General features: G+C 35.5%; 1 protein-coding gene across 1 annotated transcript in view; it reads right to left on the reverse strand.

The window, feature by feature from the left end:
- Positions 1–7,562: 7,562 nt before the first annotated feature.
- The window catches only part of gabra3 (gamma-aminobutyric acid type A receptor subunit alpha3), a 142,903-nt gene continuing 128,177 nt past the window's right edge, over positions 7,563–22,288 (reverse strand). Inside the window, exon 10 of the mRNA XM_088648976.1 lies at positions 7,563–13,473. Coding sequence (XP_088505102.1) covers positions 13,165–13,473 — 309 coding nt within the window. The 3' untranslated portion in view covers positions 7,563–13,164. The remainder of the gene's footprint in view (positions 13,474–22,288) is intronic.

A 22,288-nucleotide genomic window follows, 5' to 3' on the forward strand; every position in this document is an offset into this window, starting at 1 on the left:
CAATGAGCGCAGTCATACATGGGACAATTTGGAGGCCATGGTACGAAGGAGGAAATTTGGCCCGGACACCGGGATAACTCCCTACTTTTAGATCTTTAATAAAGTATATACCTGAAATACATTTAAATGTTGATAACATTTTAATATGAATTTCACAGAATTTTTCATTTGATTTTAATTTATGGGCATTTCAGCATTCTAATATACATTTACAATGTACTTCCATAAGTTTATTCTCTTCTGTTTCAGCAGAGGCAAGTAATATTTCAGGGGGAAAGGATTTGAAAAAAAGAGCAAAGTCATTCTAAAATTATTAGTACTTTTTTCCATCTGTTTTTCTTTTTTTTTCTTAAATTACAAAATTATTTGAAAGTTGAATTTATTAGGTTGTGCATTTTCAATCTCCAAAGATTTCAGAAAGGAAGATTTAATATAAAGCCATACCTGACATCTACTGCAGCTTTGCATTTCAATATACAGAACACAATTACATACAGTACATTTGATCTTCTATAATGAGGTGAACTGAATTCCTTCCATGGCTTCAATCTGCAGTAATAATAACTCCTCTGGATATTCCACTGGAAGCTGGACATGCCAACTGTGCAGGAAATGGTAGAGATTGACATCAAGGTTCAGCAAATGACAGATGTGCTATAAGGCCAGGCTTGTGAAGAGAATGACAGCTTTTGGGACACAGATTTATAAAGGGTCAACTGAATGGTACATTGCAGCAACTCTGTTGAAAGCAATGAGAAAACTTTACATTAAAGTGAGAAACTTGACCTGTCCTGACTTTAACATCTGTGGTAACTTATGGTATTGTAGTTTGTATAGTGTTGGTATTTTTTAACATTTACGAGTGCAGAACCTAGGATGGCACATTGTATGCCTCTTAATGTTACTGTCTCACAGCTCTAGGCTGCTGTTTCCCTCAGGCAACTATTGCTCCCATCTCCCAAAATACACTGGTTAGCTATGATTACCTATTCTAAATGGTCCCTTATTCGGTATCCCTGCAAAGAACTAGTGTCCCATCCATGAGAACAGTCATTTGTTCTATGTCCTGACCTGCAATTTCAGGACAAGCTCAGGCTTACCATGATAATTACTAGAATAAGCACCTTGCTGAATTTATTGCAAAATTTATTTTGGGCACACATGCAGCTGGTTCGGAGCTTATGAAGTGGTGATATAGAAAATTACGGTCCTAGAACATTTTTATGAGAATTGAATCCAGACATTAGAGTCTTGGTGAAAGAGGGCAACTCTTTAACAGTTAAGCTTTTGTGTTTGTCCAGGGATAATACTGTTTGGAGTTTGGAGGAGCTGCTCACCAGACTGTAAGTCTGATGTGGCTGGAAAAATCAGTAATGTAGAAAAACTGATTATTCTGAAAACAGCATGTAGCGAATGTTAGTCTTGTCAGAGAGAAGCAGCAACACCAAAAGAGAAATTAGTTTTTTTTATGGTCATATACTGTATACTGTATGTCCACTGAGAAAACCAAAGCAACATAAATATGTGTAGAAAACCTAAGACTGGTGTTTTTGAATGGTACAATTAACTGTTTTAATGCACACTGTACAAACCCAGTCTCTCAAGGCATATGGAATCTGAATTAAAATGCTTACAGGCTGTAACACTGGAGGAGTTCACAGGAGAGTCTACTTGGGAGATTGGCAGCCTGGCAGGGGTGGAGCGGTGGTGCTGTGGCTAAGGATCTGTGCATGTGGTTGGAAAGTTGCTGGTTCAAATCCTGTGGCTGGCAGAGGAATCCTACTCTGTTGGGCTCCTGAGCAAGGCCCTTAACCCCAACTGCTCCAGGGGTGCTGTATAATGGCTAACCCTGCACTCTGACCCCAAGCACCTCTCTGTCTGTGTGTCTTATAGGAGCAAGCTGTGGTATGCGAGAAAGACAAATTCCTAATGCAAGAAATTCTACAGTATATGGCTAATAAAACATCTCATCCTATTTTGGTCTGCCATGACAGCATGCAGAGTGAGTCTGTCCCACTTTTTAGTCACACAGTTTCTCATACTGTACTTTAGCAGCCACATACTGTAGCCTAATGGCGCTCTCATGGGACATGGTTGTGCTGGAGTTGCAGTTGAAAGGTCCTCCTTCTGTTTCACCTCAACTGGGCAATGACTTTCAAGACTTTCTGGCCCTGTGTCTCAGGGACTGGAACTTCACTGCCTGATCACCTGCCGTGCCCAGTCCTTGGTAGGGATGGCACTGTTCAAGTATCACCGTGCTAAGTGAATAATTGAGACTATGCTTTGACATAGCCAGGTAGTTGTTGATACTAAAATTATGCATTATCAACTGCCTGGTGACTTTAGTAAAATTAGGTCATTTAATTTATAGTAAATTCCCCAAAAGGTAATGAATAAATCCTGTCTGAAAGAGATGATGGGTTATTCTCATAACCTGGTCTCCCTGGAAAGGAATGTGGTAATTTCACTTCCAGGCCCGTCTCAGTTGACCCCAGCAAGTGGGTTTGTCAGCAAACAGATCAGAGCTACCCTATTGACCCATTTGGTGACAAAGGTGAAAAAGGACGGATGAAGTAATGTGATTATAATACTAAGCATAAGAATAGTGACAAGGCACTTCCCCAATCGTGTAGAATCACAAAGCATCATAAGGTGTTCCATCAAAAATGTGTTGACAGTGGTGTGACCAATCTAATCTGATTCACAAAATTATCTAATTGTTTATCAGAATATCATTTTGTTTTCAGGACGCTGTCTTACATTTTGCTGTCTGTGTAGAAATTACAGAAATATTGTGAATAATATAGTATGAATATGAATACTGTAAATGCAGAAAGTGGTTCAGAAGTCCTTGTGTCCTTTTAGTACAGTTTGTGTTCTTGTCCTCAGTAATTCAAAATAATTGATGCAAGATCATCTAAGACAAATCAATGAATTGTGCTTGATAGTTCTAAAGAACATACAGCAGAAAGAATTATAAATGATAGTCCTTTGCTCCATATTGCATATTTCTTGAATAATGCACAAATCACATCAATGCATTTGCCTTTGCATCCCTATATGTATGCTTTATTTTTTACTTACATGTACATGTTTAGGACCAGGAGATTAAGAGATAGTCTGCTTTTTAGTTAGTTGTTACAAAATGCTTCTTCATTTGAAAGTGAATTTAAAACCTTTTTCATTCTTTTAAGTAAAACTCTGTATAGGGCAGCTTATGTCTTAGCTCATCTGTTATCTTATGCTGTTGTCACTGAGGCTGGAGTAGATCTTATCTTATCACGTTAGAGTTACTATAGTTCTATAACCTTTAATCTTTTTCTGCTATTAATAAGTGATACCAACCCAAGAGGCACATCACCAGACTAGTTACTACTGCAAAGTTAAGTGTCATCTTTCAAGAATAAACAATTTAGGGACATGGATATCAGGTTTTGCAACTACAAAAGCTGAGGTCATCTCCTATTTAGACACTGTTTAAGACATACATGTATTTTTCATGCTTAAAGAACTAAGAAAAAAATCAGACCTCCCTTACAACTTCAAAAAATACTTACCCCACACAGTATTGTAAAAATAGGTCATTCAATTTATAGTACATTAAGACAGTTTTGACAGTCTAATTAAAAATGTTAATTTAAACCTTTGTCAGCTTTAGAGTTTTTTTTTTATAACTGTGTGAAGCTGCTGATAAGCCAGCCGATGACATTTTTGCAATAATATTCCACCAGCATGGGCTACATGAACAGATACATTTGGAGTTAGCAGCAGCTTTCATGTTTTGTAACTTTCTTTGACAGGTACAACAGGGGATTTTATTCTGGGCTGTCCATACTTTCTAAATGATAGATGTAAACTAGAAATTCTTCTTACACATACAGTACATACACATATGCAATCCTATCTTGTTCAGGGACTGAGCTGTGTTCTATGCCAAGTAAAACAAAAAGAATGAGAAATCACACAAAATTTATATTTGAACAGTCATGAAGTCCCTTGCAGCATCTCAGAACCTCAAGCTGTCAAGCATTTTATTTAAAGCCTTTTGGTTATAAATACTGTACATACTCTCTATGTATATATAGCAAACTGTAGACTCCATTGGAAGTTTGATTGCCCTTTAATTGTTCAGTGAAAAACAAAAAAGATGTTGGTTTGTTTCATTAATATTTAACTACTGCACAGGAGCATGGTGGTTAGCATTGCTGCATTGCAGAGCTTGGGACCTAGGATCAATTCCTGACCTGTTTATATCTTCAACCCATGTTCGCAAGGGTTTCCTCCTGATACTCCAGTTTCCTCCCACAGTTGAAAGACATGCTGATAGGTTAATTGGCTTTTGTAAATTGGCCCTAGTGTGAGAGTGTGCATCTTTGTGTGTCTGTGTGTGCCCTGAAATGGACTGGCATCCCATCCAGGCTGTATCTTGCCTTCTCCTGTTGCTTGCCATGTTATGCTCCTGTTCCCCGCAAACCTGTACTGAATAAGGCAGTGTTACACCATGCCCCCGGAGGACTCGGAGGACCTCGCATTCCAGCACGGTTTCCAATTAGCCTTTTACCCCAGCCTATTTAATGCTGCTTCACACTCTCACCTGTGCTCAGTATTAGGCTTTCCTGGCTAGAGCTACAGTACCCCCGTCTTCCTGTGATTAACTACTGTACGTCTTGGTTTTTGGCTTCCTGACCCTGGTTTGTTCTCCTACTACGTCTCCTGGTTTTATTTTGGTACTTTGACTATTGTTCTCACTTAGACTCTTGGCTTCCTCACGGTTTATGGCTCCGCTTCTGATTTTGTACTTTCACACCGGTTTGTATCCCTTCGGCTTTCGGACCTCGAACTGTTTAATCAACTATGCCTCTGGAGTTCGTCCTGATTATTCTGTATAGGGTCCTCATTAATATTCCGTAACAGGTGGATTAGAAAATGGATTGATGGATTAAAATCCAAATGCTAAAATTAACATCAGAATAAAAAAAGAAACCATATAATTTTATAGCTTTCTCTATATCTATCTGTGCTTACCTTGTATTGGCAATACAACTAGCATTGCTAGCACCATAGTTGGACATTGGTTACCATTCTTTTTAGCTGTGTGTCTCGAGCTTTAATGAAGAGCACTTTAAATGGAATAACTATACACTATATGTATAACTCTATGTAAATTCATAAAGGTATTGCAACTTCACTTCACTTTGTATCTTTGTACACCTTCTCCAAGGATTTCAGAATACAAAATTTAACACTGTAACAGATTTTGAGATCTAAAAATGAAACATGTTGACATCCTGCTGTAATCATGTTCAAATATTATATCAGGATGAAAGGTCCTTTTTCAATACATGATCAAATGCAATGCAAAACAGAACTTAAAAAATGTATATTCAGTGGGAAAGTGGGGAGGATGGGGATTTGAAATGTTTTTAATCCAATGGGTCAAGCAAAGGAAATAGTTATGATAAGCCATAAGAAGTGGGGGTCTGAGAATCTTTTGCAATCCCCATGTTGGAACCCACTGTAAAGTCCATAGTAGGAGACATATGAAAGTAGTTATTACAAGGATCTCTCCACATAATCAAATTCCTAGTACTGACTCCAGAGAAAAGGGGGTGGCTGGGTAGATTATATAAAAAAAAGATTAAAGAAGCAATTAAAATATGAGGGCATGGAAAAAGGCCAGAAGGAAATGAGCTTTCTTCCAATGACTGGAAGACAGATTTTCAACATTACTTACCCCACTTTTAATGGAAATATGCAATTGTACTTTGAAATGGTAGAATTAGCAGAAAAATGGAAAAATAAAACTGCACCAGTCTCAGTGATACCTTTTAGTCATAATTCTATTGAACACCATACACAATTGTCTGTAGGAAACATACTCTGCTCTGCTGAAGGGAGTCCTTTGCATTGTAACAATAACTGTAGCTATAGTGGATATTCTTAACTTGATTACCTAAATCCAATTTCAATTCACCTGGTGGCTGAAAATTGTTCATCTCTTTTTTCTGGAGCAGACCAGCCCTATTACAGATCCCCAAATATGCTCAAATTATGGATTTTAAGCAGCTATAAATATCATATATATAAAAATAATTCAAAATCAATGAAGGAAAATAAATTTCAAATCAAACTGTCATCCACTTTAAATATTTATACTCTTTTTACCACTATTTGACAGTATTTGGTTAGTTTAACTTTACTATATTCTGACAATGTAAATTCCTTTGAGTTTGCCCTAACCATTAAAAGGAACTCTTTAAAATGACATCATCTTTCATAAACAAATATGTACTTTTCAGCCTTTGTGTTCCCGTTTATGAGGAGCTCCTTACAGTCATTGGTAGGGTTTGTACAATTTCACATTCAGGGTTTCTAATTTATATCCATGTGTTAGAACAGGCAGCACACATTTGTCAAAATCTTTAAGGCACAAAGCCACTTGTGCGTTTAGCATCACAGTTATTCTTCAAAAGCACTCCAACCCGATCTTGAACATTTACATTTTTTTATATGGAAAAATTATTAAATGTTCCAAACACTCACAGTTGTTGACCACTAGCCGCTCATGGATGCCACTTACAGTACTTCAGTCTTTATTACTAGAGCATACTGGTTAAGTATCATTTCTGCTTTCATTGATTTTTTAGATCTGCTTCACTCCTGGCTTCTTGTTGCTCTTGAACTTATAATCCTTTGTTCTGTGCAGGTTTAATGCTACTGGTGAATTGAAGTTAAAGTTAACAGGCTCCATTAATCTACAGACCCTTGTGTTTCCTTTCCTATTTAGGTTGGCCCAGGGCTGCCTTTTCATTTTGGGAATGTTTACATTCAGGAAAATGTGACCTTGAGGCAGCCTAGGGCCACCCTAAAACCCAGCTATAAAAGGATTATTTGTATCACCTTTGCGCTTTTAGTCAGCCCACATCTTTACACTAAAACGCTTCACTAAGAAATGAGTTTAATTTTAAAAATACATTTTAAAATGAGGAAGTCAGACATTTTTATATTGGTACCCTGACATTAGGAAGACACATAAAGAAATTGCTTTTTGTAATTGTAAAATTGCAGCCTCATTTGTATTATCATAATGTACCATTTTTTCTGACAGATTTTGTATTTGGAATAATAATAACAATACATTGGTCAGGCCTGTTGGGAATGGCAAGAAAGCAAACTTTTTTGTTGTCAGACATAATTCAGAGGAATTGATAATTGAACTTCAAGTTTCTTGGATTTGCTAGCTTGGCAGTATCTTCTGACTGACTTCCATATACAAGATACTGTATTCTAGATAACCAGGGAGACTGGATGGAACAGGCTAGTGCTCAAAGAAATGTGTTAAGGGAAATAAAGTAGTGCTAATAAATTCCATTACAAAAAGTTAAATGCAGACTTTATTAATCATTTGAAACAAAATCTAAAGTTTCTGAAAATCTACTTTCCCAAACATCATTGTTCATTTTTTATATTTCTGGCCAAGAGCACAAATGAAATATGAAACATACTGTTATACGTAGGTACAATTTAGTTACATTATATAATTCATACACATATACAATTAATGAAAGTATCTTCATTTTATTGAAAGAAAATGTGATACGAGTGAAACAAAAAACATTTTTCACAATCTTTAACTCCACAAATGAATGAGACACAAACCTTAAAGATATTGACACTTAAAATAAAAGTTTCTCCTGTGCTACTTGTTTAAGACAATATGACATTGTAACATTATAATCTGATACTGCAACACAACGTGATTACAAAAACATCACTTACAGTGGGCTGCATAAAACATTCAAACAACTGCTGAAATGCTGGCGAGGTGGGCGTTCTTTATTTTCTGAATTACACCAAAGGGATATCAAAGCTTCTGACAGTCCAGTTTAAAGCAGGTTAAGTTTCTAAGCATGCTGCACATTGCCTGATTTGAATCACAACTGTAATAAAAGCTCTGATTCAGAGTGTGATTTGCTTTCATTAAAATAATAGCCTGAATAGGATTTACATGACAGTTGCAGGTGAAGTACCATAAGGAACCAATGCAAAAGAAAGCAATGTACATCCCCAATTTTTTAGCATTGTGTATGTCATCCAGGTCTATAAAAAATGACAACAGCTTCCTCTAGCCAGCAGCCATATCACTCTGCAACTCACAACTGGCAACCCACTGAAGCTAAACAGGTATGAGCCTGGTTGGTACCTGGATGGGAGACCTCCTGGGAAAAACTAAGGTTGCTGCTGGAAGAGGTGTTAGTGGGGCCAGCAGGGGGCACTCACCCTGCGGTCCATGTGGGTTCTAAGGCCCCAGTATAGTGACGGGGACATCATACTGTAAACAGGCGCTGTCCTTTGGATGAGACGTAAAACCGAGGTCCTGACTCTCTGTGGTCATTAAAAATCCCAGGGTGTTTCTCGAAAAGAGTAGGGATGTAACCCCGGTGTCCTGGCCAAATTTGGTGCTATATAAGTGTAAGTTGTTATTATTATTATTATTATTATTATTATAACATAAGTATAACTCCTATAATTTTTCATAGTCATTAAAAGAAGAAAAAGTATATGGAAAAGTATAACATAAATATTAGTCGGTGTACATTTATCTTTAGTATTCAATAAAGTAATTGCACAATGAAACTGCCTTTGTAGAACATTATCAAAAAATAAAATATATATTCATAACCCTTTTTAATTTTTATATTTAACTGGCAAAACAGGAGAGAAATGTCCTGTTGCAAGTAGTTTTGCCTAGAATAATAAAAAAAATGTTCTGAGTAATCTTTTACATAATTTGACACTAAATACTGTGGTTAGAAATGACAGACAATTAGCACATGTCCATAAATCTGTCCTCAGGGAAGATTTTTTATTCTACAGTGATTTCAAAGGTCATTTGGCACTGCAAAGAGTTTGGCATTTATTGAGATGCATAGTAGAAGTAGTACATGATGAACAGTTCAAACATAAAACTGCATTTTGTTGTCTATGACATGTCATGAAAGCAGTTTAGCTTTATGCTAGTTTCCACATTATCTGAGCCACTATCCCACTGAATATAAAGCTGTATTTATAAATGTTTTTGTTGCATCGCTTTTTTGTATAGTTTGCTCATTTCATTGCAAGAACAACACAACACTTTCATATTAAGGTTCACGATTATTACCTTTCTTTTACAGTTTACGGTAGTCTGCAGACTCTTTTTTATCCCCTAATGTTCTGCCAGTACTGTATATCAACCACCAACATCACTTTGAATCACAGTGTAATGCCACAAAACGATATGTAATGCCATGATTCACATTGCACAAAACAAAGAAGAGGCACAAGATTAATACAAAAAAACTAACCTGTTGTACCCATTTGGAAAAGAAATACTAATAAAAATATTGTGACTGTTTTTGTCATGTGTGCCTGAACATAACCTATTTTGAAATGTTTTCGGATGCATTTAATACTTTCAAGTAAATTTAAATATATTTCCCAGCCATTTTTATATTACAATTAATACCTAAAATATACTCTTCACTATATGTCTCTTTTACATTTCTCTTCCTTATGGGTATATAAGTACAATAACTGAGCATTGGCAGTTTTTTTCTTTTAAAATTATACTTGCTTTAAAAATGGAATGCCCTTTTAATCCAGCTATCATTGGTTATTTCCTGGATAATCAGATAAGGTTCAAATGCAGAAAATATTATTCATTTTTAGCATAACCAATCACAACAATGACACCAACCAAGTAATATCTTACTTGCCACATACAGTTTTTTAAGACAGCATTCAAAGCACATGGAGACATTTTAAACTTTTCATTTAGCAATGTTTCAAAACCTTAACAAGATACAGAGTAGACAGAGAACACAAATACTTCTAATAATAAGGTGTTTTCAGGTGCAACCTAAAATCAATGGTTGAAAAAGGTAAATGGAGCACAGTGGTACAGCCAACATGAAGATGTAGAAAGCCTGATTGATATTCCTTTTGAAAATAAGTTTCCACTATTTATTTATTTAAACCAGATGAACAGGCTAAGATGGTAAAAGGATATATTAGCTGGTTTTACATTACAATTAGGCTAAGCAATACATTGCAGAAATTGCAGTGAAACACCCCTCAAGCTTTAGTTTCCAAATTTAAAAGCAGACTTTCAAATGCATTATCCCTTATAAAAGAGTTGGAAACATTTAATAGTATACATATGAATATTCATTTTGTTGCCGACTATTTTCAAATTACATTATTTTATTTATGGATGCTTCTAGTGCCATCACTCTTAAGGTCTATATAAGATTAACTGTTTTCTATAAGAATTACAGTACATAGATTATATGCACAAAGTTTGTTTGAAACTAGTAGTATATTTTCCAGGCACAGGAATAATTAAATATTAGAGAAAGAAACATAGCACAGCTCCATTTTTGGTACTGTTACTATGAAAATATAACAGACATCCTGTAGCCTGGTCTACCTAGTGGCCACATAATGATACTACAGTAAATTGTAGCAATCCCTTTGTGTAAATATGTAAAATGATTAGCTCTAATGTCTACCTATCCAAAGCAGGATATTCTACCATTTAAGGAAAGCATTGTAATGTGTATTGATACTTTAATATATATCAATTATTATTTCTGTTGTAGTTGCTTGCATTTTAACATTAAAAAGAACAACTTCATTTTGCTCCAGTCACAAGCTTAAAAAGATCACTCATATCCAGTATTAAGGAAGGAAAGACAACCCAGAGAAATATGCAGAACAAGAACAAAGAACATCAAGCCTCAATATTGAACATGACAACAGCACTATTTACAGATACAAAAGTGATAAGGATTGTCATGCATTAACCAGCTGCTGGGAAAATGGTTTTGTTTTCATTGTTTAATGTACCTTTTTTTTGTCTTTTTAAAAATATTTTATACATATCTAAATGGTTACAAAAAAGCCTGTCTTGAAATAAGGCAGTCCCAGAATTCTCTTTAGCCCTCAAAAGGCATTTCTTGTCTGTCATTAAAAGGAAAGAATAACAATAACATTAACTGGATACTTTGGCTTTTATGATCACAACATGTACTAATCTGAAAATGAATGAAACTTGAATTAAACATGGCATTTCATATTTTATATAAATTAAGTTTTTATACTAAATCTTAACATTTTGTATAATATAATTTTAATAATGACCTCTTTTTAGCATTTTTACTGAATTTGATAGATGTATTTATGAATTGTCTAGTGAGTATGGAAATACTGTACTGCATGTCTTGTCTTATTCAAAATGGTCAAAATGATTAGAAGTCTGAAACAATTTGAAGTTTCAAACTAAGTTTGGGACAAATTCACAGATTTACAATACTTTAACTTAATTGAGCCAAATGCTGTTTTACAACCTTTTCAGCTTTATATAATTGACTTGAAGCTGTAATGCTCATACTGCCTGTGTGATTTAATAAGACTATAAAAAAACACTCACATTTGTTAGAGCTATCTTAAGTGCCTCTATAACCAATTTGGTGGAAGTCCCTCACAAGAAGTGTGCCAATATCTTTGTCCAACAGTTTCCTAACTTGTAAATAATTTAAGGCAAACCACATTCTATGAAACACAACATAAATTACCAGAATCAGAACCAATGTTGATAATACACCACATATCTTGTTCTACTAACAATTTTGTAGTCTAATCACAGCTGCGCATTGGTCAAAGTATCCAGTGTTAAGCTAAGTCCTTTACTAGCTTTACAACATGCAACCTAGAAAAACAAATTATTCTCCAAAAACAAGAAAAACAAAAATGAACAAAAAGATATACAGGGACAAAAAACATACAATGGACAGGCATACTCCTTTTGAACAGAAATCACAGTTTTGTTATAGTAAAATATGACAGTAAATAAAAATAAAGATCCTAAAGTACAAATGGGCAAGCTCTCTGCAAAAATGCCCTCCTAGTTCATTTACTGTGTGGGATTGTTCGCAGTTTCCCGGTAGTGGGAAGAATGGGCCAAGGTCAAGTGTTGTCTTCAAATAAATAATACGTTATTCAAGTGAAAACAATAAGCAAATTATATTTTCAGTGTTCTTACAGTACATACCCGTACTGTACCTGTACCATAGGGTTGACCTATGCATGAAATTATGTCTTAGAGATCCTTTCAGTCAATGGTATATTGGTATATAAAAGACAAATGGATTAAAAGTAACAATAGAGATTTCTCTTTTTACATTTTAAGTGCCAAGTAAAGTGCCATTGTTCATTAAAATGCATCTATAGCACAGCAGCCAGTGAGCTGTAGTACAAGATCACTCTTAAAACTTTCTTTCTGTGTGACAGGCCAGCTTGTGCCAAACCAATGCTTTCTCTGAGTGTTGTGCCACAAAACGTTGCTTGTTTTTATTTACTTGGATTTGTTTTATGCACTTGTTTTCTGGATACTTAGAAGACTGTAGAGATTGACAAATTATTCAAAACAATAAGACATAGCCATATGCATACCTTTAGGACAAAAGCATGTTCCAATGTTCTATCTTGATGAAGGAAGAAAGGCACCTTGTTCTTCTAATTGCATGTGTTCAGGCTATAAAAGTACACACTGAACTACAATGTGTACAGGCAGATTTAAAATATCCTATCAGAAGTCATGATGTTGTATAACGACAGTTCAGAAGATGGATTACATTTATTAATATTTTTCCAGCATTCTATGTGCTTGCTATTGCTGCTGAACATCATGTGTGAATACTCAGACAATGCTTAGGAGTCTATGCTATGTTTTACTTGAGAAAAAGGTTATATTAGTTCTAAATTGTCCAAAGTAAATCACCATACAATTAAGAGTATAAACAGTAGTGTGCCTGTCTTTTCATACAGTATAATGAATCTTTGACAGATCTTAAAAAAAAAACAATTGTTTCCAATGAGCAAAGCAAGATGCTAGGAAATAACTAGCTTTGCCTTTCCCTACTTGTCTAATTTTGACGTGACGCGCAAAGAGGAAGAAAACAATCTGCAGTGTTTCATATAGTAAATAAAATAAATAAATGTAGAAACAAAATTCATGCATTTCATTGTGAATATAAAAATAAACCTAAATAAATATATTATAGCATTTAATTGACAACACTTGGTCTTGAATTCTCTTGAGCGGGCAGTTGTTAGGCTAATTCATTTTTTGGGGTTTGAGCCTTTTATAATGGGTTCCCTATTGACATACGTTGCCCAATACACTAAATTAAAAATTGCAAAAAGCACAGGGAATATAATGCGGGACATCTTATCCACTTTACTGACACTGTTGTACGTTTTCTTGCTTTCGATGATCCTTTCTTCCAACTTTGGCATTTTTGCAGGAGCTGCAGCACTCTTTGAGATGGTCGATAATCCTGGATCTTTTGCGATGTTGATGGCATAGGTTGTCCCCACTATATTGAAAGTGTTGTTGGCTTTTTTGGAGAGAGGTGCCGATTCCCTTCTCTGAAAATAAAAAAAGCCAGTTGTGATTAATGACCATTTTGTACCACCATGTCACACAATCATTTGATCTATTACTATTATTTTTTTATAAGAAAAAATGGTTACATACAATGATACATAAAGCCCAAGGTTGAATTATAGTAAAATCTGACAATAAATAACAACAGCTACATAGTTTTAAAAGATAAGTTAAAAAACAGGTTTTATATTTTTATTATATTACTTATATATACTTTTAAACAAAGACATACAATATTGTTGCTATCAGTTATCAACTTCTGGACACAGAAAGAAAGGTACAACATGCATAATTGAAATGTACAGTAGTCTATTCGTCTGCTACAAAAAAAAAATAAGACTGGCACATAATTTTAAAAAAAGATGTAGTAATGAACTGCATTTTTACTGCATTATGAAAAGTTTGTAATATCTTATCTTATCTATCTTGTTATTCTATGTTATTTTAAACCCCTAAAATTCTTCTTGTATTCAATTTCCGAAGAAGACATGAGAAGAATGCACAATTACTAGGCTATAAATTATGTTTTCACTTTCAAACATTGCTCTGGACATAAACCGCTGTGTTAAGTGGCTTCCTACTTAACTCAATCTCAGACACCAGAGGTGAAATATCAAAGATGTGATTAATGTGTTGGTGTAAGTTTGTTTGCTCTCTGCTAGGGCTATATACTGTACATAAAGCATTTGCCACTACTTGTTTTTTTAAGAATTAAACTGTTAGAAAATAATGAATTTGTAAAGTACCATAAAGATCTTAGTAGGTTTATTTAAGAGACCATGTTAAGACATTTGTTCTTTTTCACTGGAAATCAAGAAGCTATTTTTTTTCTGCTTTTTAAAAAAAACAAAACACATTTGACTTTCAGAGAAAACCAATGTACAGTAGATGACCTAGTGGAATAAACATTGTAAAAAATTATCCGAAAAAAGTCCAGGCTGCTGCAAGTGGTGTTAGCGCAGCACCAGTAGGTGGCACCCTTACATCTGGACCTCAATGTCTGACTAACAGCTGATAATCATAGACACATGGTACTTGCCCAGTGGGCAGTGATTCGTCGAATATACGTATATTCACGGCAAAAATACGGCTATACGTATATATACGTCGCCGGGACGTATAATCGACGTCGAATTGCAACCGTAAAATCGCCGACATTAATAAACGCATATATAACGTCGAAAACACATCTAACACAGTGCCTGAGGCTTTTTACTGTATGTATCGTGTGTGCCGCAACTAGGAGTATACGGCACTCTGCACAGTGTACGAAGTAAATTATTCTCGCAGTAATTAATTTATTTACACATGTATAATAAATATAGTAATAAATATAATAAATTAATTAATTACTGGTATTTGCGATGAAGTTCAGTTTTACTTTTTTCGTCACTCTCGTGGTTTGTATTGCCTGGAGCGAAAAGTACCATAAGAGTTCATTTTTGCAGCTACATCGATGGAGGTTCTGAATCATTAAGAAAAAATTGTTGTAAAACCAACAGAAAGCACAGACTGCTATAACTAGTCCTAGTTACAGTATATAACGATTTTAAGTATAATGATAAACTACTGCAAGGAATCGGTCCACCTGAGCAAACAGGATCGTAATGTTGACATTCAATAACGAAACTGATATGTGCAGTACCTGGACGGATAGCCCTCCTGCACATCAAACAGTCCGAGTGACTGTTAGTGTCATTTAGTGTTGTCTGACCATTGACAAAGTACAACTATTTTTTTAGGGCACAAATTAAGTTAGGTAAATCTTTTTGCCCAAAACTGAAGGGGCGACACTCCTCCCTCCCCCCGTGATGCCAGGCCCGTCCCCATCCTATTCCATAATGTCATTATATATAATACCATACAACAGTGACTGATCCTTACTAACTGCATGCGTTAAAATAGCACATCAGCACATAGCAGGGGGCATATAGCCGCGATGTATTATCAATGTTAAATTTCAACCATAATATCGACAACATTAATAAACGCATACGTTGAGAAAATATCTAACCCATTTTCCGTTTATATACCACAATGCATTGCTAGTATTCGTTGGTCACCATTTTGGACACGTTTTTCAAACGTAGAAGATTGAAGTATTTATAATAATAATAATAATAATAAACTTTATTTTATATAGCGCCTTTAAAGGTGGCTTCTCAAAGCGCTTTACAGGATGACAATAACAATAAATAAGAAGACTACAACAATAAATAAGAACAATTTCACAAGACAGGACACAATTATAATTACAGCAATACAACAATAACAATAGAGGAGACCGTGGAAGATGGTATTAAGAAGAGCAGAGGGGTGAAGAATGGAACCAGTTAAGTAAAGGCTTTTCTGAAAAGGAGGGTTTTGAGTCTGGATTTGAAGGAGTTTAGAGAAGGTGACTCTCTAATATCCTTGGGCAAGGAGTTCCAGAGCTTGGGGGCATAGCAGGAGAAGGCCCTGTCGCCCATACAATGTAGACGGGCTTGGGGGACAGTAAGGAGGGCAGAATTTGAAGAGCGGAGGTTGCGAGGTGGGGAGTAGGGCGATAAAAGTTCAGACAGGTATTGAGGTGCCAAGCCATGTAAAGCCTTGTAGGTGAGCATGAGGATTTTAAAGTCTACGCGGAATTTGACCGGAAGCCAGTGCAAGGACTCCAGGATAGGAGTAATGTGAACACTTGCACTAGATCTGGTCAGGATTCTGGCTGCTGAATTTTGGACATACTGCAGCTTGTTCAGAGTAGATTTAGATACCCCAGGGAGCAGAGCATTGCAGTAGTCAATTCGAGAGAATACAAATATGTTGATCAGCTTTTCAGCCACAGTTAATGATAGCATAGGGCGTAGTCTTGCGATATTTCTAAGGTGAAAAAAAGATGTTTTGACAGTATGCTGTACATGTGGGTCGAATGTTAAGCCAGAATCGAATATAACCCCAAGGTTTTTCAATTTTGATTGGAGCTCAAGTACAGAGCCATCTACAGACAGGGTTACAGGACTGGCTTTGCGAAGTTGATGGGGGGTACCAATAAGCATGACTTCAGTCTTGTCACAGTTAAGATGAAGGAAGTTTTGAGTCATCCAAATTTTTATGTCAGAGATGCAATTAGATAGAATAGAGACAGCCACATCAGTGTCGGGTTTGGTATGGATGTATATTTGAGTATCGTCAGCGTAAAAATGAAAGCTGAGGCCATGTGATCTTAAAAGCTGACCAAGTGGGAACATGTAAATGCTGAAGAGCAAGGGGCCCAGTATTGAGCCCTGAGGGACACCAGACTTGACAAGACCAATTTCAGACCTGTACCCATTGAGAGAGACAAAGTGACAGCGATCAGTGAGGTAAGACTTAAACCATTTGAGGGCAGTGTCAGAGACTCCAAACACAGTCTCGAGACGAGAAAGCAAGATGTTATGGTCAACAGTGTCAAAGGCAGCACTGAGATCAAGAAGGATGAGTATGGAAAGAGAACCAGAATCAGAAGCTATTAGGAGATCGTTGGTGACTTTGACTAGGGCGGTTTCTGTGCTGTGAAGTTGACGGAAGCCAGATTGGAGGGGTTCGAAAAGGTTGTTTGTCATGAGGTGGTTATGTAACTGAAGTGTGACAGCACGTTCTAGAATTTTAGAGAGAAAGGGTAAGTTGGAGATGGGGCGAAAGTTGTTAAGATTGTCGAGAGCCATGTTAGGCTTCTTTGGCACTGGGGTAATAGCAGCAGTTTTGAGGACCGTTGGTACAATGCCGGTGCTCAAGGATTCATGTATTATATTGAGGACAATGGGACAGAGAGAAGAGAAACAGGACTGGAATAAAGTGGTGGGAATGGGATCTAAAATAGATGTGGTGGGTTTCATGCGCGTAACTAGTTTGTTTAGGGATGCTGAGTCAAGAAGAGAGAAGCTGGAGAGACGGGAACCAGAGAAGTTGGATGAGGAGGGAGGAGGTGTGGAAATTATATCCGTAGTGGAGAGAATGTGATGCCGGATGTTGTCAATCTTAGAACTAAAGAAATCTAAGAATGTGTTGCAAAGTTGTGATGAGGCAGGTAATGTGGTGGGGCAGTTTGGCTTGAGCAGTCTGTTGATGGTGGAGAAAAGATTTATCCGCAAATATCTCAGCAATCCTCTTTTGATGAGTAAGTATGAATAATAATAATACTATCTGAATACATACAGATCTTTCTTAATATTATTTTGATTAAAATAGTACATGAATAAGCAAAAAATGGCACATTTAAATAGTGTGAATGGGGAAGATGACACAAAATCGGTTTGCATTTTCTCTAATTATTCTTAATCTATGTAGTACTTTCAAACTTTGGGTACTCTTTAATTAGGACAGACTTTATTGCTCAACTGCTATGGTGCAAGCCAAATTTTATACGTTTATTTCAGCTTTGAGCTTAGTAAACCGTTCATTTTTTAGATTATACTAAAGAAGATATTAATCATAATTTATTTGGGAAGTAATATTATATAATTTTCTCCTAGCTGCGGTGCTGAAGTCCCACCCTACATCAACAGAAAAAGAAATAAAGGAGCACGCAATGCGTTACTTGAAGAATGCATATGCAAGGCAGGGGGCCAGGAGATCTGGACAGAGAAAATAATAGGTTTCTGGTTCTAACTGTTAGGACAATTAGACAGGGTTTGCAAATAGTGGACAAAAATCGTCTTAACTTCCATTGTAATATTTTTTTTCTTGGAAATATAGAAGTTGTACATTTTAAAATTTATATTTGAATCAAAATGTGGTTTTGAGTTAGTGTGTTAATGTAATTAGTTTGTGTTTGTCATTACTATACTGTATATCGCCATGTTACCAGAATTTGTAGCTGAAGTTTAAGACTAGTTGTGTTTTTTATGATTATGTTGATTGTTGATTGATTGTATACAATGTATAATTTGAAATACATATTTTTCAGGTGTGAATGTGTATTTTCAGAATACATTTCTAAACCAAATCATTGGCTTGATTTACTAGTTTCTACACCTGTAAAACCTATCTTTGATGTATAATAGACCTCTACCCATATACGTATAATAGTCCTTTAAAGTTATCTGTATAATAGACCTCTAACCATATACGTATAATAGTCCTCTAACGTTATCCGGAACTCCAACCATATATGTATAATAGTCATCTAATCATAGACGTATAATTGACGTATAACAATAGATGTACAGTATATTAGAATTTAATTCTAGACGAATTGCGGACCACATTTAGACGTCTAAGGTATGCGTTTAATAGACGTATATTATACATCTTTTGCCCACTGGGTGGGCATGCCATAATTCGGGTGACAAGCCAATCAGGGGTATCAGACTACTTTGTCATTAAAGAGTAACTATTTGTAAATGGTGTTTATCCTGTTGTCCTTGATCAATTGCTCTGTGGTGTTAGTAGTGGGATTGCTGACACATAATAGCACTTAGCTAATAGCATTAGGTGGGTGCTGCACTCTAGTGGTGGATGAATTGGGAATGGGACACCAATCAATCGCAGGCCTGACACACAAACACAGACAAAGGCATGTACACACTCATACAGTACCTAGGGCTACATTTCTCAGACGCCAATTAACCTACCAGTATATTTTGGTACTCTAGGAGGAAACCAGAGCACCTGGAGGAAATCCATGCCAAAACGGGGAGAACATATAAACTCCATGTGGATAGCGGCCAGGTCTGAAAGTGAATCCAAGACCCCAGCATACAAGGCAGCAACGCAAACCGCTGTGCCACCTTACCACCCTCTTCAACTGACCATTATCATTATTTGTAATAGTATTCTCCTTGATTGAAAGTTCATTTTAATAAAGCACACTGTTATGTTCCTATCACTAATATAGCTCAACTACCAAAAAGCTAACATCTTTTTCCAGCATGCAATTTTCAGTATAATCCTCTCTTGTAGCAAAATGTTATGAAAAACACATTTTAAAGTACTCTGTCAGTTACTGTAATCAACTAAATTTTAAGTTATTGGTGCTTTCCTGAAATCCATTACACTATTTTAAAAATGTAATACAAAAAGGAAAATAATCCATTTCTTCCTCTCTTATACCCGTGCATTAGAAAAAAATTGCTACACTGTTTAATGGCATATTATAATAATGGGCAAGAGCACTAAAATCTGTGTTTAATAGTTGTTATGTTCTTGGCTTTTAATGAAGGAACATAGTCCTTAATGAAGGAGTATAGTGGTAATTGGTGTAAGAAACTTTATATTTGCTATACAATAGTGTAAAGCAAGCAGCCAGAAAAACAGTAGACCTACAAAGTTTGATATTAATTAATGCTTATTTACATACTTATATCTATTGAGTTGTCACTTCTTACTTCCTCAGAAAGCTGGAGTTTTAGATTAATTGGTACATGACTATAACTTACTACATGTACAGTATTTTTATAGCTTGTGACACATACAGTATGTACAAATGACAATAGCTTACTTAATATACTGATCCCAAGACGCAAGAAATGACAGCAGTGTATTTTTTGTTGCTGCTGAGTCAATCATGTTCGTTTTTACATTTTAAATGTAATTTTATTTAGTTCCGAACTCTGAAAGAAACTCTAAATCTAAAGGATTTGAAGTCCCTGTTTTATCATTTTTATTTCTGTAAATTAAAACTGAGGAATATGGTGTATGACATACAGTTCAATACATTGTGTAGCATCTACTAAAAATATTGGGACAATGAAGTCTAAACTGTTATTTTCAACTTTAAAAATTTACAAAACATAACAAACAAGTACAGCCCCTAAAAAAATATTTGGAATAATAGCAATTCAGTTCCACTCTTTTGGGACCATTTAATTGTTAAATTAATAGAGTTGAGCCACAGTATTGTAAAACAATTTTTTATTGTTCCTGGTTGGTCGGGTGCTGATTAAAGTAAGAACACCTCGAGAACAGGCAAGACCTCAAAGTGGCAGAAAAAGAGGCTTGGCAGAACACCTGAATTGATTACACAGAGTTTAGTGAGTTTAACTGGCCGCATCTTTGCAGTCACTGCCTCAAAGGGATATGCCACCAAATACTGACTTTTACATTCCATAATTTAAAGGTGAATGTGTCCCAGTACTTATGCCCACTTGAAATTACTGTGTTGAGTTTTTATATGATCAATTGCATTTTTGCCACAAGTACTTTACTACTCTATGTACTGTATAAACCTAATACATACTGTATATTGTACTGATCACTAATATTAATCTCATGATCACAAATACACCTCTTCTTAATTGTAAACCAAAAATAAGAGCAAAAATGGAGTGCTGCAAACAAAGCTTACTTCTGTCAATGTTCATTAAAAATTAACTCTTTCAGTTAGCCTGATTTGTGTAGAACATACTGCATATGAACTTCAGAAATAAACAGGCATATAAAATATAAAAAGATTAGACTTAATTACCGGTGGTGGCAGATAGCTGCAAAGACAATTACCTTTTTATCATGACAGCTAACGGAAAAAGTAAAATTAGATGCATGGCAAAGTGCAGCAAGTGCCCTGAATAAATACACAATCCCTGTCCATATAAAGATGACAGAAAACAGGGGCTCATTCCTGTCTGCCAGCAGGAATGTACAGTAGCAAAAGTTGATATGTAGGAAACAATATATACTGTAGCTTCATGCCATGTAATGTATAAAATGGAAATTATATGTGAAAAAGACTGAATAAGAAGTATGTAACAGATTTAACCAATTATTAGCCACATCAGAATTCATACACTGTATATGAATGCAATAAGTGCTTTACTGATACAGTAAATACACAGCAAAGCCATGTGGGCTTATCCAATTAATACATTTATAGCTATCTGGAGTTCTGTGCATCATTTTGTGAGTCGATGTTGTACTGTAAGTTCACAGTTTTAAAGTTATTTTATTTCTTTATTCATCAAGTCCAAACCTAAAGTACTGTAAGTCACATTACGTTGCCCAGTTTGTCAATCAGGGTGGCAATAGGGCATATGCTTTCCTAAGGACCTCAATGAATTATCAGCTCTTCAGTCTCTATATTTAATTTGGAAAAATACTTTGAATTTGAACCCTTGAAGTTAATCACCTCCTTCACTTGGTGTTTTCACAGTGTACTTAATTCTGGCTGTACTGGGAAAATCAATACCAGATGCTGTAGTATTGCTTCTGCTCATTCTCTAGGGGCACATATGCCATCTGATAGCTTGATGTGAACGATATCCTGAAATATGTTAGAATAGTTAGTTCAAGAAAAATGCAAGAAATAGAGGTTAATCGCATGCTGAAAACTAAAAAGAAAGAGTAAAATAAAAATTTTGGCTGTGAAGATTTTAAATTAATGTGGAATTAAGCTCTACATATCCTGCAGTAATCTGCCATTAATCCAGATTTTATATTGGAATGTTGTTTGTGATTTTTCAGTGTTTTACTGGAGTGCCTGTGCCAAATGATCAGACTGTAGTTAAATAAATTTCTTATGGTATTGTAATTAAAAATATTCCAGAAGAGGAATACAGAAATTTGGAAAAAAGAACTGACAAATTAGATGTCAAAGGTTGTATAGTTCAGAAAAAAACCCTATTTTTGAGTTTTATTTTTTGTTATTTTTACACTGTGGCACCAGGGCACTGCCATAGTATAGCAAACAAAAAAGTCAGAATATAATTGGAAAGTCTGAATGCCAATTAAACATATTAGGTTTAAAGGATTTATACACAAAGGTCCTTTTTTTTTACCTTCAATGTTGATTCATTTAATATCTAAAAACAATGAGGTATTTACACCAGGCTGGAGCTACACATT

This window comes from Lepisosteus platostomus, chromosome 10, assembly GCF_059453375.1.
Source record: "Lepisosteus platostomus isolate fLepPlt1 chromosome 10, fLepPlt1.hap1, whole genome shotgun sequence".
Lineage (NCBI taxonomy): Eukaryota > Metazoa > Chordata > Actinopteri > Semionotiformes > Lepisosteidae > Lepisosteus > Lepisosteus platostomus.